We start from the raw sequence: 24,997 nt of genomic DNA, 5'->3' as shown, positions 1-24,997 counted from the left end.
TGGGACTACAGGCGCCGCCACCTTGCCCGGCTAGTTTTTTTGTATTTTTAGTAGAGACGGGGTTTCACCGTGTTAGCCAGGATGGTCTCGATCTCCTGACCTTGTGATCCGCCCGTCTCGGCCTCCCAAAGTGCTGGGATTATAGGCTTGAGCCACCGCGCCCGGCCTAGACTCTGTTCTAAACACTTTATACATTCATTTAATTCTCACAACAACCCTATGAGGTAAATACTATTATTATCCCTTATCATCACCATTTTACAGATGAGGAAACTGAGGCTCAGAGAGGTAAGGTAACTAACTCAAGGTCCACAGCTAACAAGTGGCAGAGCTTTATTTAGACTCAAGTTGTCTGGCTCCAGAGTGTGTCTCTTTTTTTTTTTTTTTTTTTGAGGTGGAGTCTCCCTGTGTGCCTAGGCTGGAGGGCAGTGGCGCAATCTCGGCTCACCGCAAGCTCTGCCTCCTGGGTTCATGCCATTCTCCTGCCTCAGCCTCCCCAGCAGCTGGGACTACAGGCGCCCGCCACCACACCTGGCTAATTTTTTGTATTTTTAGTAGAGACAGGGTTTCACCGTGTTAGCCAGGATGGTCTCGATCTCCTGACCTTGTGATCCTCCTGCCTCAGCCTCCCAAAGTGTTGGGATTACAGGCGTGAGCCACAATGCCCGGCCCAGAGCGTGTCTCTTAAGTGCTACATTATACTGACTCTCTCATGTTATTTTAAAGATAAAACGCACAAAAGAAATGTTGAGCTTACACTAAGTTTGTTTGAGCTATGTCCCCCTGAACCTCAGGGTAGTACAAATCATCTTCTGTCATTTGAGTTCCTCTGGGGGATACATTTGAGGAGTGGTTTTAATGGGGACCTCCCTAAGAAGCAGAACCATCTGTTTCCTACAGAGGCAAAAAATACTGGTTCCCCTCACTCTACCGTTTTCTGTTCTGGGCAGGGAAGGCACGACTGAAATATTCTCATCCACATCTTGCAGAGGAAGAAACTAAGTCTTAGAGAGGGGAAGTGATGTGTCTGAGGACACACACAATTAGATTCAGAAAGGAAATTGAATGCCAGGCTATTTCTCTAAATTCAGTGCCATTCCCTCTGAAACACCACATTTCACCTGACTTAATCTGTGCCCTAGCTCATTTGTGTTGCTACAACAAAATGCCATAAACAGGGTGGCTTATAAATCACAGAAACTTATTTCTCAAAGTTCTGGAGGCTGCGAAATCCAAGATCAAGGCATTGGTAGATGTGGTATCTGGTGAGGTTCCACTTCCTGGTTCATATATGGTACCTTCTAGCTGTGTCCTCAAATGGTAGAAGGGGTGAGCTAGCTCTCTGGGGCCTCTTTTATTTTATTTTTTTAATTTTTATTTATTTATTTATGTATTTATTTATTTTTGAAGTGGAGTTTCGCTCTTGTCACCCAGGCTGAAATGCAGTGGCGCTATCTTGGCTCACTGCAACCTCTGCCTCCCAGGTTCAAGTGATTCTCCTGCCTCAGCCTCCCGAGTAGCTGGGATTACAGGCATGCGCCATCACGCCCAGCTAATTTTTGTATTTTTAGTAGAGACGGGGTTTCTCCATGTTGGTCAGGCTGGTCTCGAACTCCCGACCTCAGGTGATCAGCCCGCCTTGGCCTCCCAGTGCTGGGATTATAGGCATGAGTCACCACACCTGGCCTGGGGCCTCTTTTATAAGGACACTAATTATAAGGACACTAATCCCATTCATGGGCTTCCACCCTCATGATCTCATAACCTTCCAAAGGCCCCACCTCCTAATGTCATCACACTGGTGATTAGGTTTCACCATATTAATTTTGGAGAGGCATATTCAGACCATAGCAATTTGAATCTTCATTCTTTTTTTAAAATTTAATTTAAAGTTTCGGGATACATGTGCAGAATGTGCAGTGTTTTGGGGGGTTTTATTTTTGAGACAAAGTCTTGCTCTGCCATCCAGGCTGGAGTACAGTGCCACTTGAACCCAGGAGTGCGGCTCACTGCAATCTCTGCCTCCTGGGTTCAAGTGATTCTCCTTCCTCAGCCTCCCAAATAGCTGGGATTACAGGCATGCACCACCACACCCAGTTAATTTTGTATTTTTAGTAGAGACAGGGTTTCACCATGTTGGTCAGGCTGATCTTGAACTCTTGACCTCAGGTGATCCAACCATCTAGGTCTCCCAAAGTGTTGGGATTACAGGCGTGAGCCACTGCGCCCAGCCTAGGTTTGTTACATAGGTAAAGGAGTGCCATGGTTGTTTGCTGCACCTACCTACCCATGAATCTTCATTCTTTCATTCCTCTGGCCAAGTTCCCCTTAGAAGCCCTATGAAGCTCCAAGTGGTATAAAGCTCATCCCATTGTGAGAATAATATAGCCACAGCCCAAGGCTATCAACTTGTTACCTGCTTGCTGGGTGATGTTGCAAAACATGCACCCTCTGTGGCTGCCAGGAGAGTGCATAACTCACATCTCCTTCGAGAGAATCTGCTGCAAGGAGCATGATTACCCAACAGTCTGCAGCAGCTGTCCCTCTGGGTCAGGCCCGGGAGCTGGAGGCCAGGGCGTCCTCTTCGCACTGTGTGCCCAATGGCAGGGACCAGGCCCTCCCCCAGCTCCCACCCCCACCCCCATGGCCATCTGACTTCAGGAAGCTCAGTCCCTCCCCTCCCACCTCCCCCAGTGTCCTTGTCCGGCTGACATCACGCATACACGGAAGAGAAATATGCAAGATTCCAGAGAGGCCAGAGTGTGGGAACCAGCACAGATGCTGCTGGCCCTGCCCACAGGCTGCCACGCCTCCAGAGCCTCTGGGTGCTGCCAAGGGGACTCTGGAATGTGCCCGAAGCTTCTGGCTTCCTCCATGGTGGGCCATCCCCCAGGGCCTGGGAAAGCTAGGGAGGCTCTGAACACCCAGTCTGCCATTCCGCCCCTGTGTGGCTCCTGCGGGACTTGTACTGCCTGAATGTAGGGGTGGGAGTGTATAAGCTTCAAGACAGCAGGGCCAGCCCAGCTGCTTTGCTCTCAGGGGCCCAGATAAGTAGAGCATGAACTCTGCAGCCCAGGGACAGGGAAGGGAACCAAACCAACATGTTTATCACCTTACTTAGAGAAGGAGCTTGGAAGTGTGTGGGTGTACATGCATGTGTGTGTTATAGACAGACAGACACAGACAGATGGTCCCAGCCCCCACCCTCGCTAGCCCCAGGGGTAGCTTGTGTGCCGCCTGCTCTGCACATGTGGCTCCCAGCAGCTGCACATTCCGTCAGTGACCAGCTGTGGCAGCAGCTGTGGAGGTGGAAAGTGAGCGCCCGATGGGTCCCAGAGGAGCGGGGGAGGAGGGCAAGGGGAGGACAGGAAGGGCCTGGGATGAGCAGGGTGTGGGGGGAGGGGGAAGCAAGGAGGCTCAGACTGTTCTCAGGATGGAACAGGGAGCAGGAAAGTGGTGGTGGGACTGCCTGACATCTGGGTGTGGCACAGAGAGCTTGCAGAGGTCCAGGACAGGCCCAGCACACCCCGGTTAGGTCTTGCCATGTGGGTGGACCAACATGAGTGTAAGGAAAACGACTGGGGAGTTGGATCTATGGGTCTGAACCTGAGAAAAAAAGTGTATTTGAGATATAAATTTGCAAATCATTCGCTCACAGAAGGAAAAGCCAGGGAGTAGGTGAACCACCTGGGGAGAGAGTGGATGGAGACAGAGGCTGAACCCAAATATATCATTAGAGCACCCACTCTCCACAGCAGGCATTGCTGTCTGCATCTTACCTCATTTAACCCTCACAACAACCCTGTACAGCGAGTGGCTCTGGTATCATCCCATGAGAAAACCAAGGCACGGAAAGGCCACTCTTGTCCTGGCTCACTTTCTGTCTCACTGTGTGGCCCTGGGGATGTTTCTATCCCTCTCTGGGTCTCAGTGTCCCTAGGCTCAAAGTCAGGACAAGGTCCTGCAGAGGGAAGACTGAGTGGCACCTGGGTGCTCCAGGCCCCTTCTTCCCCCTACTTCATCCCGGGCCATGGGCCAGAAAAGTCCTTGTATGTCTCTGCTGTTTTACTAGGGGCCAGGACAGACATAAACTATTCCACAATGAATAACCACCAACCACCACCCTGGGCATCTCCATGCCAATCATCTCCTCTGAGACACCCCAGATACCTCCACTATGCAGCAGTTAGAGGCTCGATGCCTGCCCAGCAGTGGTCTCTGGAATCGTGTTCCCGTGTATAGTCTATGTGCAAGCCAACTGTTCAGAGCCCAGGCTGTATCAGTTTAGTGATCTGAATACCAGCCTCGAGAGCAGATGGGGCTGACCTAGTGTGGGCTCAGTGATGGAGAAAGTATTGCTGCAACTGAAACTCATCGCTGAAAATCTCCAGCTCGCTCAGCTCTGGGACAGAGAGAAAGGAGCAGAGGGTAGAATAGAGGGCCCGTCTCGTCCTCCTTCCCTTTGGATTGAGGCTGCCTGCTACTCCTGGGCCTCTCACCCTTTTCCTTACTTCTGACTCCCTCCATCAGTGAGCAAATTCCTCCTGAGGCTCTGCTGGTCCCTGGAGTTGCGTGGGGTGCCCTCTCTCATGGACCTGCCCCTCTTTTTTTCTGTTTATTTTTTCCCCTTAGAGATGGGGTCTCACTCTGCTGCCCAGGCTGGAGCACACTGGTGCAATCAAGGGCTCACTGCAGCCTTGACCTCCTGGGCTCAGGTGATCCTCCCACCTCAACCTCCTGAGTAGCTGCTATTATAGGCTATTACTGTGCCTGGCTGACGTGCCCCCTTTTTAAACCTGCTTCCGCAACCCTCCACCCCAGACACTTCCAGTCCATGGCATCCTGCCCTTGCCTCTGCCTCCCTTGCCTCTGTTTATTCATCCCAAGGCATCTGTGACCTCCTGATCACATTTCTTTCCTCTTAGAGCCCCTGGACTGGTGACCAAGCCCTTTTTCTCGGCTCTTGGTTGCCTTGGTCCCTGGTGCTCCATTCTCGCAGGATTCTCCTCCTTCTTCCCAGAGAATCTTTGGTTATTGTTTCCCAGGGTCCTAGCCTAGGTTCCCCTCCCTTCTGGATCTGCACTAGCTCCTTGGGATAGCTATGTCATGTACTCCATGTCTTCAGCCACCAAATCTCTACTCCAGCCCAGACCTCTCCCTGGGTTCTCCTCTTGGGTGTGCCCTAGGTCTCACAAACAGCATGTCCATAGTGAGCTCCTTCCCTTCTCCAGTGTTTCCCATTGGTGCTCATCACCTTCATCCATTCAGTCACCCAGACAGGAACCCAGTATCGCGCCAATCCAGTCCTTAACTGCCTGGCCTATTTTAAGAGTCTCCTGATTGGTCCACCCAGCTCTAATGCAGGATGCAGTGGTTACCAGCATGAATTCTGGCGCCAGACTGCCTGGTTAGAATCCTATTTCTACCACTTAGTAGCTGTGTGATTTGGGGTAAGTTACTTAACCTCCCTGTGTTTCAGGGTAACTTATGAAGAAAAGAGGTTTAATTGGCTTACGGCTCTGCAGGCTGTACAGGAAGCATAGTGGCAACTGCTTCTGGGGAGGCCTCAGGGAGCTTCCAGTTATGGTGAAAGGCAAAAGGGGTTGAACAGGCACGTCACATGGCAAAAACAGGAACAAGAGAGGAAGCAGGGGAGATGCCACACACCTTTAAACACCAGATCCATGAAAACTCACTATCATGAGAACAGTACCAAGGGGATGGGACTAAACCATTCATGAGAAATCCACCTCCCTCACCTCCCACCAGGCCCTACCACCAACATTGGGGATTACAATTCAACAGGAGATTTGGATGGGGACAGAGATCCAAACCATATCACCATTCCATTGATATTCCATGCTTGTTCCTACCTCAGGGCTTTCCACTTGCTGTTCCTTCTGCCTGGAATCCTCTTCCCTCAGATCTTCTCAGATTCCCTCTCTCCATTCGGGTCTTTGCATAATGATTCATCCTCAGAGAGGATCTCCTGACCCCTAAGTAAAATAGCCACCAATCCCCCAGTTACCCTATGTCTCTACCTCACTTTATCTTATTTCACAGCATCAATTAATATCACTAACATCACATTATACGTGTTGCTATATGTTCATCGCCCAAAGCTCTGGCCCCTGCAATGTGAGAATGGCCCAATATAAATGGCAAGAAGACTCTCATGGGTGGGTGGACAAGGCAGAAAGTGGTTGGGGATGAAGCTGGAGAGATGGGCAGGGACCCAAGCTTAGGGGATGGTACCTCAAGTGTGCCCTGGACTGTCCTGGCATGATTATTAGTATTGCCTCCTTTCACTCTCGTAGGTGCCCAGGTTATTACAGCCATTCTGTGTATAGGGCATGGTAAGCGGTTGGCATTTTATTTCAAATGGGATGTGAAGCATGTGGACGGTTTTGAGCAGGAAGTGACATGATCTGACTGGCATTTAAAAGGATCATGACCAAGTCCTTGAAACACTCTTTTGGCTCCTGCCCACACCCCCACACACACACTCCACTCTCCTCCACTGCCCTTTCAGTCTTCTCTGGCAGCTCTTTCTCTTCTACAACCTTTAAATCTTGGAGTTTCTCCAGACTAGTGGTTCCCAACTGGGGGCGATTTCTCCCCCAAGGGACATTTGGTATTTTATCTGGAGATATTTCTGATGGTCACAACTGGAGCGGGTATAACTGACATCCAGTGGGTAGAGGTCAGGGAGGTTGCTTACCATTCTGCAATCCACAGAATAGGCCTACACAATAAAGAATGATCTGGCCCAAAATGCCAGTAGTCTTGAGGTTAAGAAATCCTGCACCAGATTAGTACCATCCAATAGGAACATCATGGGAGCTGAATAAACAGTTTAACATTTTCTAGTAGTCACATTTTTAAAAACCTAAAAAAAAAAACAAAGGAAGTTAATTTTACTAATATATTTTATTTAATCCAATATTTATAAAATATTATCATTGCAACATGTAATCATAACAAAAAATATCAATGACATAGTTGACACTTAAAAAAATTCTGGTGTGTATTTCATACTCACTGCACATATAGCAATTCAGACCAGTCACATTTCAAGTACTTAATAGCCATAGGGGGTTCGTGGCTATTATATTGATGACATAGCTCTAGGGTCAGTACTACATAATATATCACAATGTTTAAGAGCTGCATAATCGGCTGGGTATAGTGGCTTACTCCTGTAATCTTAACACTTTGGGAGGCCAAGGTGGGAGGATCGCTTGGCCCCAGGAGTTGGAGACCAGCCTGGGCAACATAGTGAGATCTCATCTTTACCAAAAAGAAAAAAAATTTTTTTTTTTTTGAGACGGAGTGTCGCTCTGTCGCCCAGGCTGGAGTACAGTGGCACTATTTCTGCTCGCTGCAAGCTCCGCCTCCCGGGTTCACACCATTCTCCCGCCTCAGGCTCCCGAGTAGCTGAGACTACAGGCAGCCGCCACCACACCTGGCTAATTTTTTGTATTTTTAGTAGAGATGGGGTTTCAACGTGTTAGTCAGGATGGTCTCGATATCCTGACCTCGTGATCTGCCCGCCTCAGCCTCCCAAAGTGCTGGAATTACAGGCATGAGCCACCGTGCCCGGCAAAAAAAAAAAAATTTTAATTAGCTGAGCATGGTGGTATACACCTGTAGTCCTAGCTATTCAGGAGGCTAAGGTAGGAGAATCATCTGAGCCAAGGAATTCAAGGTTTCAGTGAGCTATGACAGCACCACTACACTCTAGCCTGGTGACAGAGCAAAACCTTGTCTTTATTTTAAAAAGAAGGGGGAGTGCTGTATAAGGTAATAAAGCCTAATGTTTTGGCTCTGGAACTGAACTGCCTTGTTAAATTCCAGCCCTTCCATTTATTGCCTGTTGGCCTTAGGTAGAGTTACCCTACCTCTCAGCCGTCGTTTCTCACTTGTAAAGTGGGGATTATAATATTACTACTTTATAGAGTTGTCAAGGATTAAATGAGTTCATATTTACAAAACACTTAGATTAGTTTCAGGTTTTATAATAAGTGCTCACCAAATGTCAAATATTTAGCTAGGCTCCTGCTCTGTCTCCATCCACGTTTTCTGAGTGATCCCATCTGCTCCCATAGCCTTAAATGCCATCAATTACCTAATGACGTCCAAATTTAATATCCGGCTGAGACCTCTTTTCCTGAACTCCAGACCCTCTATTTAACTGTGCACTATATTTTGATGATCCAAGACATCTCACATGAAATGTCCACCATGGAGCCCTTGACCTTCCCCTGCAAACCTGCTTTTCTTCCAATCTTTGCTATCTCAGTCAATTACACAGGGCAGACATCCAGGAGGCTTCCTTGACTTCTGCCTTTCCAGGGAATGCATAGCGCATGGATTGTGCAACTTCTCTGTTGGTTGAGGTTTCCACTGACTGGCATGAGCCTGCAGAAGTGATGTGAGTACTGAGGGCATTTGGAATGAGAGTCCATAGTTGTGGCTGGGGCGACCAACCAGGGCTTCCTGGTACTGATCGCTCATGACAGTTGCGCCTACCAGTATGTATTTGTAAGTCTGTCTGTGTGTATGTGTTTGCATACCTGGCCAAATGGTTGTGTCTGTGGATGTGTGTGGAAGGGGGCACAGGAACATTCTTCCCCATCAAGTAATCAAGTGTCCCCCAGCAAGCAGGCCTTGCTGTGAGGGTGGAAGCACAGTTATTCTCAGATGACCAACCCCATTCTCCCACTTGAAAGGGTGGCTTCCCTCAGGGCCTGACCTGGTAGCAGGCAAAAAGGAAGACTTCTCTCATGTCTAACCCAGCACACCAAGACCTCCTCTATCTCCTCTTCCCTGCCCAAGAAGTCCACCTCCAGGATGCTCTCATGCAGCTTCCTCTGGAGCCTTGGGAGCTTCTCTGAGGTACTGGGCGCCTGAGGATGACCGGTGGAATCTGAGAACTTCCCACGAGTCCCCCTCCCTAAGGACAGGGCAGCTAGAGCCCTCCCTGAGTGAACAGGTTGGTGTGTTGTCAGAAGCAGAGGCCCCAGGAAGAGAGGCTGGAGGGTGTCTTCCCTTTTCCTCTCCTTCTCCCACTTTGAGGCCCTGCCATAGCGTCTAGAAGGAGCCCTTTCCTGGCCTCCTGGCCGCCCAGGACAACCCGACCTCTGGTGAACTGGGAACTGGGAACTGATTCCCAGGGACAACCCACCATTGCCACCAAGCCAGGCCTTTAGGGACCTCGGCCAGAGCCCAGCTTTCTCAGACGCTGTGGCCACAACTTCAGCCGTCCCTTTTGGGGGTGACCGCCACCTCTCAGAAGTGTGTCTTCCCCTTGCCCCCACCACACTATTCCACTTGCTTCGGGCCCCTATGGAGGAGCTGCTGGGGAATTCTTGTTGAGGATCAGGCCCCAACCAACCCCACTAACCTCGACAAACTTGATGTGTCTGCTGCCTCCAGAACACCAGGAGGCAGGAGCGCGCGGGGTTGACCCTTGCGGAATCCCAGGCATCGAAGCGGCGCCTCTACGGGCCAGCAGCGCCCAGGTGACCCCGGGACAGACGGGACTCCTGGCTTCCCCGCGGGGCCTCCCAGGGCACCTGCCCAAGGCCACCCAGCGCGCGGCAGCCGAGACATCGGAGCACAGCCGGACCTCCCAGCCGTCGGTGAAGGCGGCGACCGCCCAGGGCCTTCCCACGGCTCGGCGGCGCGTCGCCGCGGGGGCGAAGGGGCGCCTGGGCGCCCGGGGCTGCGGCGCAGGAAAGGGCCCTGGGAAAGGGCGGCGGCGGTGCCCCTGAGGCGGGGCCGGGGCGGGGCCGGGGCGGGGCCCGACTTCCCGACTGGGAGCCCTAGCCGCGGGGCTGAGACCGGGCAGCCTGCGTTCGCCATGAAGCGACCCAAGGAGCCGAGCGGCTCCGACGGCGAGTCCGATGGACCCATTGACGTGGGCCAAGAGGGCGAGCTGAGGTAAGGGCCGGGATGCGGGGACTGAGCACGCGGAGGACGGGCGGCGTGGGGGTCGGCCCGACGGGCTCGCCGAGCAGGCGGGCCAGCCCTCCAGCACCGCCTGGGCGGAGGCGGGTGAGCGCGGGGCCACAGGTGTCGGCGTGTGGAGCGTGTGCGGGCTGTGCCTTTACACGCACGAGTGCCTGGATCCTGCGCGCTCTTCGTGGTGCAGGGCTGGGGATGCTGGCACGGAGATAGAGTTCAGCTCGGGTGATCTGGTGGCTAGTGGGTTATCATCTACCGGTTGAAGTGGCCTGGCAAGGAGTTTTCCCTGGAGATTCTAGAAAACTCTCATAAACTGATGGTACCCTAGCCCCTGTCCGGAATCTGCTGACGATACAGACTAACCCCATTCGTTCCCAATTTTATCCTAGTTTGGATGTAGTTTTCATGTAGTCCACAAATTATTTCAGGAAGAAGAAAATTTGTCCTCCTTTGAGCAAACTGGACTTTGGGTTTAGGGTCTTAGTATTGAAGAAAATAATAAGCAACTTGCAAGGGCCTAGACCTCATTTCCAGTGTGCCTCCTATCGTGCCCCCTGCTGCCAGTGTCTTTCAGCTCCTGGTAGACAGTCTGACCTGCTTCAAACCTGTCGAACAAATTGCACTTGTATAGTTCTGCTACCTCGCAGTTCTGCGAACTGTCTAAGCTTCAGTTTACTTATGTGTTAAATGAGCATGAGTAATAGAACCAAATTCATAGAAGTATTGGGAAAACCAAATGAGGTAAAGTATGGCAAGGGCTTAGCACAGCACATGCTTAGGCACACACCATGTGATTCCCAGCACCCTGAAAGAGCTGCAGGGCTGATTGGGAGTCTGAAGACCTGGGTCTCAGCCCCAAATCTGCCACCAACTCACTACGTGGTCTTAGGCCATTGGTTTCCCTGACAGAGTGTGTCCTGAGTCTGTTTCCCCATCAGTAAAACAAAGACAGCAGTGGAAAAGAAAGGGATACTTCATCTCTCTTGGCTCATCCAGACTTGACTCTCTAGAACAGAATTGGAGGGGAATTCAGTTAATCCTTCCTTCCTTCCTTCCTTCCTTCCTTCCTTCCTTCCTTCCTTCCTTCCTTCCTTCCTTCCTTCCTTCCTTCCTTTCTTTCTCTCTCTCTCTCTTTTTTTTTTTTTTGACACAATCTCACTCTGTTGCCCATGCTGGAGTGCAGTGGCATGATCATAGCTCATGGCAACCTTGATCTCCTGGGCTTAAGTGATCCTCCTGCCTTGGCCTCCCAAAGTGTTGGGATTACAGACATAAGCCAGTGTGTCGGGCCCAGTTAATTCTTAGGAATTCTTAGGGATATTTTTGAGGACATTTTGTAATTTTAGTGCTCTCCAGTTTTCTGAGATCCAGGGATCCTGCCTCAGTCACAAATCCCAGGAAAATGCCATAATAGATATTCCTCTTGCATCCTGTACGTTTGTTTTTAGGGTGTATAATACAATACACTATACAACATATTAGCCTTTTTTAATTGTTTAGCAGAAACTGCTATTTAGAGAAGCAGTTATCTTAGCCTGTGCCTGTTAAGGGCCAGGAAAGGGCACAGCACCATGTGGTAGTGTTGGAGCGGGGTCTCAAATTCAATGGCATTGGGTCTTCATAGATCAGAGGCACAAAATTGATGCCAGAGAACTAGGCTGATCAGAGCTGGCTTCTGTCCTCCACGAGTTTGCAGCCCAGTCAGTGACCTGCCAGGTCATAAAAACACCATGGACAGGATGGAAAGGAGACAGACTGTGGGCTCTGAGGGCACTTAAGCAAGGAGAGGTCACTCTCAACCAAAGATGGCAAGGAGGGTTTCTTGAAGATGGTGGCATCTGGGCAACTGCTCACATGAGGCATAAAGGATCAGTGGCAGTTTTTTCCTATACATATAGCATTTCCTATATGTACAGAGCCCATTTTTAGACACTGTCCTTAGAGGAGCAGACCCCTCTGAGGAGAGAAAGCAGTTGGACATCTGGTAGAGGCTGACTTATAGATGCCTCTTTGTAGCAATCACCAAAGGGCCCTCCCCCCCAGCAGACATCAATGCTTCAATTCAGGGAGCACTGAACGATGCCTGCTGTGGCCCAGACCCCGGGCTGGGCATAGGGGGGCCAGATGTATCCTGCTCAGCCTCTGCCCTCAGGGAACTCTCAGGGAAGAAGAGCTTCATGTACACAGAAAGCAGATAAACACTGACAAGGGCTGCAGGATGGAGGCAGCCAGCCTCTCGGGGTCAGGGGCAGGGCGCAAGTCCCCCACACTCAGAAACATGAGAGTAAAAAGCAGAGTGTGTTCCACCGTCACTGTGGGCATCTGCCTGGTGGCAGTCCTGCCACATCTGTGAAACTTACCCACAGAGCTCTCATCTGAACCTGGCCCCCTGACACAGGATGAGTCCAAACTGAGAGGACACCCTCTCCTCTCCCTTTGCAAATATCTAATGAGCACCTGCCACATTTCAGACCCTGGATCAGGGTCCTCTTCCCGAACAATATAAGGTGGTGGCCTTGGAGTCAGATAGACCTGAGTTTGAATCTTACCACCATTAACTTTGGCCAGTGACTTTTACACCTTTCTGAACCTCAGTTTTCTCCCTTTCAAAATGGGAATGCATTAGCATTCCTGCCTCACAGGATAAGGTTTGATGAAGTAATGTACATAAAGTTACATAACTCCCTACTTTGATACAAAGTAACTTCCAGTAAATGTTGTTGTCAAAGCGGTCACCATTCAGTTGGGGGGGGGGGCGACATATTTATGAGACAGCATGGTCTAATGAAAAGACCAGAAGTCTGAAGACTGGACTTAATGGAGTGATTCTGAACTCCGGTGTCTGTCACTCCACCTGTAAAATGATTATTCTTCCTAAGTGTGAAATGGCCCAAATAATACTTCACTCACAGGGCTATTATGCAATAAATTAGACAAATAGATGTGGAAGTGCAGTATAGAACAAAAAGTACTGGCTCCAAGATCTACATGACGGTATGATGAATATATGGGGTGCACTGGCGAAAGCCCCAGATTAAAAGCCACGAAAGGCTGGGTGCAATGGCTTATGCCTGTAGTCCCAGCACTTTGGGAGGCCGAGATGGGCGGATCACGAGGTCAGGAGATGGAGACCATCCTGGCTAACATGGTGAAACCCCGTCTCTACTAAAAATACAAAAAATTAGCCAGGCATGGCGGCACGTGCCTGTAATCCCAGTTACTCAGAAGGCTGAGACAGGAGAATCACTTGAACCTGGAAGGCGGAGGTTGCAGTGAGCTGAGATCCCACCACTGCACTCCAGCCTGGGTGACAGAGTAAGACTCAATCTCAAAAAAAAAAAAAAAAAAAAAGTCACCAGACACTAGACTTGACTGTAGTTCTGGATTTTCGTCTAATTTGCTATGTGGCCTGGGGAAGATCCCTTCCGCTCTGAGTTTCCTCATTTTACAAATGGACTCAGCTCTCTCTGAGATCCCTTCATTTGGGACATGGTGATTCTGCCTTTGGCTGACACAAAATGATTAGGGTCATCTGCAAGGGTTCCACGGGGGAGTTCCCAGGGGAATTCAGCACTGAGGGTGGCCAGGACCACCTGGAAAGCTTTCCTGCTATAAGAGACTGCCCCAGAATTCTGGCCAGGAGCCACTAGAGGCCTATGGAGCAGATCCTGATGGTCAATGTATCTTCTCTGGGTCCATGAAAATCTGTGTCATTTTCAGATTCTCAGACAAGAGAATCCCATACCTCCTCCCACTGTCACGGCCAGATCGTGGGCTGGAAGAGAGCTCTGGCTGGGCTCTTGGGAACTTTAAAAATAAGGGGTCTGGAAGGCTATTCAGACAGACAGGAAGTAGGAATTAGAAGGGAAACAATGCTGAAGTGGAGCCAGAAGATTCGGATTCCCTGCTGGCTTTGCTCCTTAGCAGCTGGGTAGGCTGGGCAAGCTGCTTTAGCTTCCTGAAGCTCAGCATCCTCATCTGTAAGATGGGCTTTTGTAAGGCTTAAAGGAGGGAAAGACACATAATGTTGCCAAGAAAACTGTAACGTGAGGTTTGCCTCTGAGATATGGGGAGAGGAGAACGGGGGAAATAATACAACAGGGAGAAGCTGACCGGGAGATTGGAAAAAGGGATGGCAGCACTGCTTTGCCCTGAAATGGGTGCGTCAGCCTCCAACAGATGGTCCCAGCGGAGGGATCAGGCTGAGAGGCAGTGACGTGCGCAAGGCTAACCCAATACCCGAAGAGACGCTTTATCAAGCTGGGGGGAACAAAGGTCGTGTTTCTTAGTGTGTCTTGGCTCCTGGGGCTTGTCCCCAGTGAACCAGTGAGGCTTTGTAAACAAGCTGCCCCTAGATCTCAGGATCTGGCCATCTGAGCCTGGACCTAGCTTGCTGGGCCCTCCCTCCTAGGAGCTATTACAGACTTCTTACCAGGTCTGCTTGTCCAGATGTTTGGGTGGGAGATATCCTTTTCCAGATGTATCTAGACAAAGCCAGGGACATAGCAGTAGGATTTGACAAATGCTATCTGGTCTCTTCTGCAACCTTCTCTGAGCAGTTGATAAAAATGATCCAAGTTCAAATGCCAAAAAGGTAGTCACATGGGCTGGGACCTTTCTGGTAAGTCATATATGCCCCCATTCCACAAAGTCCTAGGCCGTAGATTTTATGGTGCTTAAGTCTCTGTTCCCCAGTGATGCCAAATACATGGATGAGAGAAGAAAGCTCTACCATGAGTTCTGCTGTATTCGAAGCTGCAATAGTGAATGTAACAGACATGGCTCATGGCCTCATGGAGCTTACGGATTTGTTGGAGAGATAGACATCAATCAAATAACCATATAAATATAAAACAACAAACTGGCATAAATGCTGTGAAAGCAGGGTGCTAGGAGAGTATTGAGCAGGGGATACTAGTGGGAGGAGGAATGTTAGAAAAGGCTCCCCAGGGAGGTGCCATCTGAGTTGAGATCTGATGGATTGTAGAAGTTATGGGGCAAAGGGACTGGGGCTTGGGGTGATGGGTGGACTAGAGATGGTGGACCTAGGCTAGGGGACAGTATGTGCAACTGCAGAAGGAGTTAGTGCATTCATAGGCTGGAGCATACAGAGGAAGAGGGTTGAGTCTGGAGGGGTTGACAGGGGCCAGTTGGACCACCTGAAAGATGGTGGCCTTGATCTTAAAAAACATTGGGGCCAGACATGGTGGCTCATGACTATAATCCCAGCACTGTGGGAGCCCGAGGTGGGCAGATCCCCTGAGGTCAGGAGTTCAAAACCATCCTGGCCAACATGGTGAAACCCCGTCTCTACTAAAAATGCAAAAATTAGCTAGACATGGTGGTGGGTGCCTGTAATCCCATTTATTTTGGAGGCTGATGCAGGAGAATCACTTGAACTGGGTGGCAGAGGTTGCAGTGAGCCGAGATCATGCCAGTGCACTCCAGCCTGGGCAACAGAGTGAGACTACAGTCTCAAAAAAAAAAACAAAACAAACAACAAAAACACATTGGGGAGCCACGGAGGAGTTTGAAGTGAGTGATATGATCAGATTTAAATGATCACTCTGCCTGCAGTGTGGAGATAGGTTTGTAGAGAGTCAAAGAGGTTGTAAAAGGACCCAACAAGAAGCTCCTGCAGTCATCCAGATGAAAGATGATAGAGGCGTAGCATTGAGAGAAGTGGCGGAGAGGAAGAGGACAGACATGAGATGTATTTTAGACATAGTGTGGGCAGGTTTTGATGAGGTGGGGGCAAGGAGGAGGAGGAATCGAAGACAGCATCAACTTTCCACCTTGCAGAACTGGGGTACCTTCACTGAGATGGGGAACCCAGGGGCAGCAGGAGCAGGTGTGGGTGAAGTCCAGCTTGCAGGTTCCTGTTCAGATGTGTGGCGTTATGTCTTCCGAAATGGCAGGGGAGTCACCTTGTTTGTTGTTTGTTGGTGCAGTGTCTGCCCACTGGAGCTGAGCTGAGGGAGGGCTGGGGTCTGGCTGAGTGCACCACCACCCACCCAGGCCTGAATAAGGCCTTAGAAGTGTTGGCCAAACCAATGATGCCTCAGTGGACCCAGCGAATCCTCACCATTCTAAGAGAACTTCTGAAGCAGAAAACCTTAAGAAGGGTTAGCAGTTGGGCTGGAGATTATTTTGGGCAGAGTCTGGGCAGGAAAAGCTCCCCCCAGGGTTGAGCCTCTTCTCTGTAATGGGAGCTCCTGGGGTGTGAGCAAACATCCATCATTCAACCGGGGCTGCAGAGGGAAGGCACGAAGTGGGAGGAGTGGCCGAGGCTGCGGGGACGGGGCCTTCTGGGAGGCCAGGGCAGTGTCCCAGAGCATCCGAGAAGGGCCTGTGACCCAGATGCCGCCTCCCCTTCGCCCCCGGCCGCACCGCGTGGGAGGAGGCGGCAGCTGCAGGCGGGGCGGAGGGCGGGCGGCCGGCGCGCCCGGCCCGTGGGAAGCAGCGGCATCTGCTCTTTCCACGCTCGTTCCCAGCGGCTCCCTCTGAAACCCAACCCGCCAGGCCCAGCCCCGCCGCCGCCGGCCAGTGCCCTCGCCCGCCCCGCCCTCGGGGATCGGGTTGCAGGAGCCGGAGCTACCGCGCCGCGGTGTGCGGTTCCCCGACGGCCGCTGCGAGGGGCCAGGGGCGAGGGGCGAGGGGCGAGGGGCGAGGCCGAGGCCGAGCAGGTCAGGACCAAGAGCCCAAAGTAGGCCCAGAGTGCTTGAGAGGACTTGACCTGGGTTTAAATGAGTCCCCGGGAAGAAGGGGAGAGCAAACTCCTCCTTCCAGGCCGGCCCTGCGGCTCCTCCTGTCCCGAGGTCGGCCCAGGCCAGGGAGACGGTCCCCTAGCCCTGAAAAATCAGCTTTTCTTTTCCTTTCCAGCCAGATGGCCAGGCCGCTGTCCACCCCCAGCCCTTCACAGATGCAAGCCAGGAAGAAACGCAGAGGGGTGAGTGTCCGTCTCAGCCTCTGAGTTGCCCAACAAAGCGTTGCCATGAATCCCCTCCAGTCTGGCGGGGAGAACCCTGGGCAGAAACTTCACCGTGAAGCTAACTACCTGGGTTCAAATCCTTGCTCTGTCACTAGCTATCAGGGTGATTCCCGGCAAGCCTCTTAACCTCTCTGAGCCTGATTTGCTCCTTTGTGTAACTGGAATAATGACAGGGTCCACCTCAAAGGGCTGCTTTGCAGATTAAGTGCATTAATGTAACAATAGCAGACACACAATAGGCCATTATGATTGTTGTTCCAGCCTGCCCCCCATCCTATCTTCTGTCTCCTCTCTGAGTCCAGAATTTTCATCCTCCTCAGTGTGCCAGGGTGGGGGAGGGGACAGAAGAAGGATCCCCGCGTGCTGTTGTCATCTGTCCGTCGTGTTCAGCCCCACTTTCCTCCCAGGATGCAGCTGTGCTTCCGCACTGGGAGTCCAGACACTTGGGGTCTGGCAGAGAGCAGCCTGACACTGACTAAGCCCTTAGGCAAACCACTTCCTTCCAGCCTTCGTTTTCCTTATCTGTAAAATGGGGTCAAATCTGTCCTGCTCCCAGTGTTCTGCTACCAGTATTGTGAGGGAAGAATGAGGGTGTGTGAGTGGAAGGGCTCTGCAGCTAGAGAGAACAACATGTGGGACTTTCCTCACCATCTCATGACCTCACAGCTGACGGGGTCTCCTTCTTGGCCCAGCGGGGGCCTCCAGGGCCTGCTCCCGCACCGTGGCTGGTGTCCTCATTCTGACTGGCTGTGCCCTGCTGTACCAGCGGTTAAACATCTTGAATATCACCCCTATAGACCAAGACAAGAGGTCTGAGTTATACTCCCAGCTCTGCACTTTGTTGCTGTGTGGCCTTAAGCAAATCACTGTCCTTCTCTGGGCCTTGGTTTTCTCCACCATAAAGTAAGACTAGATTGATCTCCCTCACAAAAACACTGTGTGGGTAAATATGAGTTGATGTCCATCAAGGCACTTTGGAAACTGATGACGCACCTGTGAGTAACTTCTTGTCATGATTGTTTAGATCATAGAGAAACGGCGTCGAGACCGCATTAACAGTAGCCTGTCTGAATTGCGACGCTTGGTCCCCACTGCCTTTGAGAAACAGGTATGTGACACTGCTGATTGTGCTAGAGGAAACACTGTGTGGGTGGCAGATGAGGTTTGTTTCTCGTGGCATCTCTCGTTGATTGGTAACAGCTGCCTGAGATGCTGTGTTCATTTACCAATATCTGTCACTGGCCAGGGTAAGAGGAATGGAAATTTATATTTAGGTGTCTCAGGTGGCTTTATGTCCATTATCCCATTGAACTGACTCCTCAGAATGATCCCGAAAGGTAGGGATTATTATGCCCAGGTAAGGCACAGGTAAGAAAACTGAAGCACAGAGAGGTGAAGTAACTTATACCAGATCACACAGCTAGTAAAGAGCAGGGCACAGGACTATGTGATTCTCAAGCCCCCATCCATCCGCACTACAGACATTTCCAGAGTGATCTGAAAGTGGAACAGGCTGCTCAGGGAGTGAGCACTCTGCCATCGAGCATGTTATGGCAGGGGAACTACAGTGGGGAATCAGACAGTGGGCTCAGCCTAGGAGATTCTCACCCTATGCACCAAGGCATAGGTCACAGGTCCTCTGCCTTCCCTTATGCTGGTGAGAACAAGTCAGTCATCCCACAGATGTTCACTAAAACCGTCACAGTACCAGCCGTGAACTAGACCTAGTATCTGCCCTCAAGGGACTCCCATGGAGTGTCTGATCTTCAGGCTTCACCTGGGAGGCTTAGGAAGCATTTCCCAAGAGAGTAAAAAAGGAAGAGAAGTGGTCTGGGGATAAGATGATGAGCTAGATCTTGGGCACATGGAGTCTGAAGTTGGATTCCTGGAAGAGCTGGTTTAAGAGGCATCCTGAGGATGGAGGTTAAAGCCATGGAGGTGACAAGCCCCTCTGCAGGGAGCAGCAAAATGCAGAGTAACACAGAAGGGACACTACTGTGCTAGGAGATGGCAGATCAAGGGGCATGGTGAAAGCAGAGCCCGCAAACAGTGGTGTCGTGCAAGTCAAGGGAGGAGTGGTTTCAGGAAAGACGATCGGCAGCCGTACAGTGTACAGGTGGTCTGAGAGGAGAACTGAAAAGAATGTTCTAGATTTGGAGAATTTGGCCAAAGCAGAAGCCCAATTGCAGGCAGCAGTGGAGTGCAAGGAAGGTGAGAAAATCAAGACATTGAGTGCTGATGACACCACACAGCGACATGGTCAGCTGGAGGCCCCACCCTTCTGTCTTCTGTACCCGCAGGGCTCTTCCAAGCTGGAGAAAGCCGAGGTCTTACAGATGACGGTGGATCACTTGAAAATGCTCCATGCCACTGGCGGGACAGGTACCCATGCTCTTCTCTTTCAGGCGTCACTCATACAACAAATATTTTGAGGCTGGGCCCTGGGGATACGTTGGTGAGCAAGTCCATACGCTGCCCACTCTGAGGAGCTCGCTCAATGGAGGAAACATTTGCAAAGCTTCTCTCTCTCCTTTCAGCATCTCCCTCTCCACTTTCAGGGTCTCCATTTGTCGCAACCTTTTCCTCAATTCAGCTCCCTCCAGTCTTAGACCTGGGAGGTGCTTTCTTCTGTAACAGACTGTTCCTATGGGTCCCACCCTTCCCCAACCCAGGACCTCATTAAGGATTTTGCCTGAATGAGCTAATTCTCACTGGGATCCCAATCTGACCCCCTGAGCCCAGGGAGGAGCGTGGTATCCTACCCACTGGTCTAGCCTTCTGGGCTGTTGTGGGGTCCTTGGCAGTGCTGGGGTGACATATCATGCTCACCACAAATCTCAGGATTGTAGCAGGACACAAATTAACTCATTTTGTTATTTTAAGCCCATCAGTTACAATAAAGTAATGGAACAGTGACTTTAAAGGCACTTCCAGGCCGGGCACGGTGGCTCATGCTTGTAATCCCAGCACTTTGGGAGGCCGAGGCGGGCGGATCACGAGGTCAGGAGATCGAGACCATCCTGACTAACACGGTGAAACTCCGTCTCTACTACAAATACAAAAAATTAGCCGGGCGTGGTGGCAGGCGCTTATAGTCCCAGCTACTCGGGAGACTGAGGCAGGAGAATGGCGTGAACCCGGGAGGCGGAGCTTGCAGTGAGCCGAGATCGCGCCACTGCACTCTAGCCTGGGCGACGGAGCGAGACTCCGTCTCAAAAAAAAAAGACACTTCCAGAAAAATAGAAATTCTGTCTACTCAAAGTTTCTCTGTGTATTTAGTGATTTCAACATTAGGAAACCTTGAAAGCTCCACAGGCCTTGGCCACAAAGACCTAAGTTCCAGAGACCTAACTTACTACTCCAGAAGAGGACAGTAGCATTTTAAGTGGCCCATTCTGGTGCTTCTGAAGCCTCAGTGTATATCATTGTCACCTTGGGGCAGGCAGAATCAGGAGTCATCCCCCAGAGATTCTGAGGCAATAGGTCTAGATTGAACTTTAGGAGATTGCAAGTTTAACAAGCCACCCAATTATCCTGGTGCAGGTGGTCTATTTGGGAACTTCTGCCAAAGAAATGCATTGCTAAGAGTGGAGACTTCCATCTCTAATGAACCAATGGGGGAGATTCAGATTACATTTATGGTTATCCAGTTAAAAGTAGTGACTAGGCTGGGAGCGGTGGCTCAAGCCTGTAATCCCAGCACTTTGGGAGGCCGGGACGGGTGGATCACGAGGTCAGGAGATCGAGACCATCCTGGCTAACACGGTGAAACCCCGTCTCTACTAAAAAATACAAAAAACTAGCCGGGCGAGGTGGCGGGCGCCTGTAGTCCCAGCTACTTGGGAGGCTGAGGCAGGAGAATGGCGTAAACCCGGGAGGCGGAGCTTGCAGTGAGCTGAGATCCGGCCACTGCACTCCAGCCTGGGCAACAGCGAAACTCCGTCTCAAAAAAAAAAAAAGTAGTGACTAATATGTGGACATCATTTGACAGTTTTCAGATGCTTTCACTTGTGTTGTTTCATTTGATTCTCACAAGAACCTGCAAGGTAGGGGTTAGTGTTACCACCATTTTCTGACTGAATGAATGGGAAGACAGAACTGTGGTTCACAGCATAGGCTTTAGATTTGAATCGGGCTCCACTGGTTACTAGCTTTATGACCTTAGACAAATGACTTAACCTCTCCCTTCCTCAGTTTCCTCATCTCTACAATGGGAATAATGAGAGGGTTTTATGAGGATTAAATTAAATAACTTGATGAAATGCTTAGTAAGAATTCAGCAAATGTTAGTTAGAAAAGACAGTGGCTCACACCTGTAATCCCAACACTTTGGGAGGCCGAGGTGGGCAATAACCTGAGGTCAGGAGTTCGAGACTAACCTGGCCAACATGGTGAAACCCTGTCTCTGCTAAAAATACAAAAATTAGCCACTGTGATGGCGGTCGCCTGTAATCCCAGCTACTTGGGAGGCTAAGGCAGGAGAATCTCTTGAACCTGGGAGGCAGAGGTTGCAGTGAGCCAAGATCGTGCCACCACACTCCAGCCTGGGGGACAGAACGAGACTCCATCTCGAAAAAAATTTTAAAAGGCCGGGTGTGGTGGCTCACACCTGTAATCCCAGCACTTTGGGAGGCCAAGGCGGGCAGATCACGAGGTTAGGAGATGGAGGCCATCCTGGCTAACATGGTACAACCCCGACTCTACTAAAAAATACAAAAAATTAGCCAGGCATGGTGGCGGGCGCCTGTAGTCCCAGCTACTCTGGAGGCTGAGGCAGGAGAATGGCGTGAACCCAAGAGGCGGAGCTTGCAGTGAGCCAAGATTGTGCCACTGAACTCCAGCCTGGGCGACAGTGCAAGACTCTGTCTCAAAAAAATAAAAATAAAAATAAAAAAAGAACAGCAAACACAGAAAGGTGAAGGGATTTGCTTGAACTTACATGGCTAAGTGTATAGCAGAGTTGATTCTTGCCCACAAGTTGACCTGACTCCAAACATAGTCTCCAGCTGAGCTGTTCCTCTGTGGGGGCCATGAACCAAGGACCAGATATTTGCTGCCATCGTCATGAGACCAGTGCTGGCTGGGGTTGTTCTGTCTGTCTTTGCCCAGAAGGTGGTCAAGAGAGGAACAGGTATGGAGAGGCAGTGAGGATGTGAATACTTGTGCAGGAAGTTCACATGGTTATCCATCAAAGAGAGGGTCCCTGGCCAAGCCGCTGAGGATCACAGTGGGGTCTTGCTTTCCAGATTGCCTTTTGAGCCAAGGGACAAACTCAGACGCCAACAGGGTCAAGCCAGTAATATAAGTGATAGCTAACTTTTCATTTATTCAGCATTTTCTGTGCACTATTTTAATTTCACCCTCACAACTCTATACAGTAGGCACTGCTATATCCCCATTCTACAGCTAAGTAAATTGAGGCACAGAGAGATAGAGACTTGTCCACAATGAGGCTAGTTAAGTAGCTGACCCAGGATTTGAACCCAGCGCTCCTGGCCTCTGACGACCTCACACTTCACTGCTACACTATGCTGCCTTCTCCAAGGGGCCTCCTCACTCTGATGGCTGCTGCTGCCACCTCCCTTCCTGGGCATCTGCCCCTCTCAGCAGGCAGGGTTGTTCTACACCTTCAAGTGCACAACCTTTCATATCTGTCAAGTATCTACTTCAATGAAGTTATCTTGGCCACAAAGTTTTTTCTTTGCATTAATCATGAATTATGATGCAAGCAATATTTTACATTTTATAATGCTTCATAGTTTAGTGAATTCATTTGATCATTATAACCCTCCACCCTCCACCCCAGGCAGGGATTTTTGTTCTCACTCTGTAGATGGGGAGACGGGCTCAGAGAGTCAGGGTGACATGGCCAAGGCTGCCCAGGGAGTGAGTGGAGGAGGCAGGTCCAGAACTCAGACAGACAGACCGACCGAGGCCCCATGCTTCTCCCCACACCTGGCATGACCTTCATCACACCTCCCTTTGCAGGATTCTTTGATGCCCGAGCCCTGGCAGTTGACTTCCGGAGCATTGGTTTTCGAGAGTGCCTCACCGAGGTCATCAGGTACCTGGGTGTCCTTGAAGGGCCCAGCAGCCGTGCAGACCCCGTTCGGATTCGCCTTCTTTCCCACCTCAACAGCTACGCAGCCGAGATGGAGCCTTCGCCCACACACACTGGCCCCCTGGCCTTCGCTGCCTGGCCCTGGTCTTTCTTCCATAGCTGCCCGGGGCTGCCAGCCCTGAGCAACCAGCTCACCATCCTGGGAAGAATGCCCAGCCCTGTCCTGCCCAGCGCCTGCTCTCCTGCTTACCCCATCCCAGCCCTCCGAACCGCTCCCATTCGCAGAGCCACAGGCATCATCCTGCCAGCCCGGAGGAATGTGCTGCCCAGTCGAGGGGCATCTTCCACCCGGAGGGCCCGCCCCCTAGAGAGGCCAGCGACCCCTGTGCCTGTAGCCCCCAGCAGCAGGGCTGCCAGGAACAGCCACGTCACTCCCCTCCTGCGATCTTCCTCCCCCACACCCCCTGGTCCTACAGGGTCCGCTGCTTACGTGGCTGTTCCCGCCCCCAACTCATCCTCCCCAGGGCCAGCTGGGAGGCCAGGGGGAGCCATGCTCTACCACTCCTGGGTCTCTGAAATCACTGAAATCGGGGCTTTCTGAGCTGCCCCTTCACCACCCCGCCCCCAGGAATAAGGAAGGTTCTTTTACCAGGAGCCCGAAAAAGGGCACTGTCTTTTCTGCTTTGCTTCCTGGACTGGCTCATATGTGAAGGCACATTCTCCAGCCATCAGAGGCCCCCTCCTCCTCCAGCCCATCTTTCCTCCTCGCTGTTATCCCAGCTTATCCACCCAGCTCTCCTGGAGCTGTTCTGGTCTCAGAGGCTTGGTTCCATTCCTCACCTGCACAGATGAGTCCTGGGAGTGACCCTCAGAGCTGCGCCCAGGTCCCTCTCCTGCCCTCTGCACACCAGCAGCAGGCATGAACCTTGGGTCTGGGAAAAAGCTTTAACCCGAAGGGCACCAGGACCCAAGGCAGGCTGTTCCTTGGAGCGGTCAGACCCCAGTCAGGAGCAATGACTGACTGGCTGCAGCCTTCCCACGCCAAGAGGCTGGAACATAGTGTCTGCCTCGCTTCCTGGAGATAGTAATTGAGCAGGGGCCACAAAGAGGTCTCCTGGGAACCCTGTCTGCCCCTGCCCACCTGTCCTTGGGCCACACCATCACACTGAACCACAGGACAGACCCTTTCTCCACCACAGCCAAGGCCTGGAGACTGGGGGCCCAGCAGAGCCTGCTCCCACCCTCCTCCCAGCAGCAGACACCCACCCTCTCACTGACTAACAGGTCCCTGCACACAGCTGGCCTGATAAACCCAGCTGGGAGGTTTCTAGGCAGCAGCAAAACTCTGTGACAGGGTGTCCTCACACCAGGCCTTGGACAGCTCTCCCAGACAGGAGCCAGGGTTGAGCAATGGAGAGCCCAGCCCCCCACGTCTTACAGTCACCATCCTCCAGGCGTGTGGTCCCTCTCCATTGGGTGCACACAGTGCAGAGGGGCCGCGGCCCCATGTGATGGTGCGCAGAAAGCAACCTCTTGGGATTCAGCACCAGACGTCTGTGCTGCCTGGTTTGCGTCCGGCTCACAGAGCCCAGACTGCTGGAACAGCCAAGGGCTGTCAGGCTGGACAAAAATAACTGCGAGGAGGGGCAAGAGAAAGGATGATTCGGCCGGGCGCGGTGGCTCAAGCCTGTAATCCCAGCACTTTGGGAGGCCGAGACGGGTGGATCACGAGGTCAGGAGATCGAGACCATCCTGGCTAACACGGTGAAACCCCGTCTCTACTAAAAAAATACAAAAAACTAGCCGGGCGCGGTGGTGGGTGCCTGTAGTCCCAGCTACTCGGGAGGCTCAGGCAGGAGAATGGCGTAAACCCAGGAGGCGGAGCTTGTAGTGAGCTGAGATCCAGCCACTGCACTCCAGCCCGGGCAATAGAGCGAGACTCCATCTCAAAAAAAAAAAAAAAGAAAGAAAGGATG

General features: G+C 51.5%; 1 protein-coding gene across 3 annotated transcripts; it reads left to right on the top strand.

The window, feature by feature from the left end:
* Nucleotides 1–9,722: 9,722 nt before the first annotated feature.
* HEYL (hes related family bHLH transcription factor with YRPW motif like) lies at nucleotides 9,723–24,288 on the top strand. 3 transcript variants are annotated; one of them, XM_010354189.2, is made up of 5 exons: nucleotides 9,723–9,945; nucleotides 16,852–16,918; nucleotides 17,985–18,068; nucleotides 19,261–19,342; nucleotides 22,949–24,288. In XM_010354189.2, exons 1-5 carry the CDS (start codon nucleotides 9,866–9,868, stop codon nucleotides 23,620–23,622), a joined length of 987 nt encoding a protein of 328 aa, XP_010352491.1. In that variant the 5' UTR covers nucleotides 9,723–9,865; the 3' UTR covers nucleotides 23,623–24,288. The 3 variants fall into 3 exon arrangements, with proteins under 3 accessions (XP_010352491.1, XP_010352492.1, XP_030769258.1); XM_010354190.2 differs by having other exon boundaries at nucleotides 9,849–9,945; nucleotides 16,856–16,918; XM_030913398.1 differs by lacking the exon at nucleotides 9,723–9,945 and adding an exon at nucleotides 16,586–16,655.
* Nucleotides 24,289–24,997: the final 709 nt, after the last annotated feature.

Source organism: Rhinopithecus roxellana, chromosome 12 (genome assembly GCF_007565055.1).
Source record: "Rhinopithecus roxellana isolate Shanxi Qingling chromosome 12, ASM756505v1, whole genome shotgun sequence".
Lineage (NCBI taxonomy): Eukaryota > Metazoa > Chordata > Mammalia > Primates > Cercopithecidae > Rhinopithecus > Rhinopithecus roxellana.
The sequence above is the reverse complement of the archived record's forward strand: the minus strand, read 5'-3'. Positions and strand labels throughout refer to the sequence as shown.

Excerpts from the sequence above, each read along its gene's own strand:
- HEYL (XM_010354189.2), top strand. The coding sequence starts at position 9,866 with ATGAAGCGACCCAAGGAGCCGAGCGGCTCCGACGGCGAGTCCGATGGA. Across the intron at positions 16,919-17,984 it reads CCAGGAAGAAACGCAGAGGG|ATCATAGAGAAACGGCGTCG; the intron begins GTGAGTGTCCGT and ends ATGATTGTTTAG. Across the intron at positions 19,343-22,948 it reads CCATGCCACTGGCGGGACAG|GATTCTTTGATGCCCGAGCC; the intron begins GTACCCATGCTC and ends CTCCCTTTGCAG.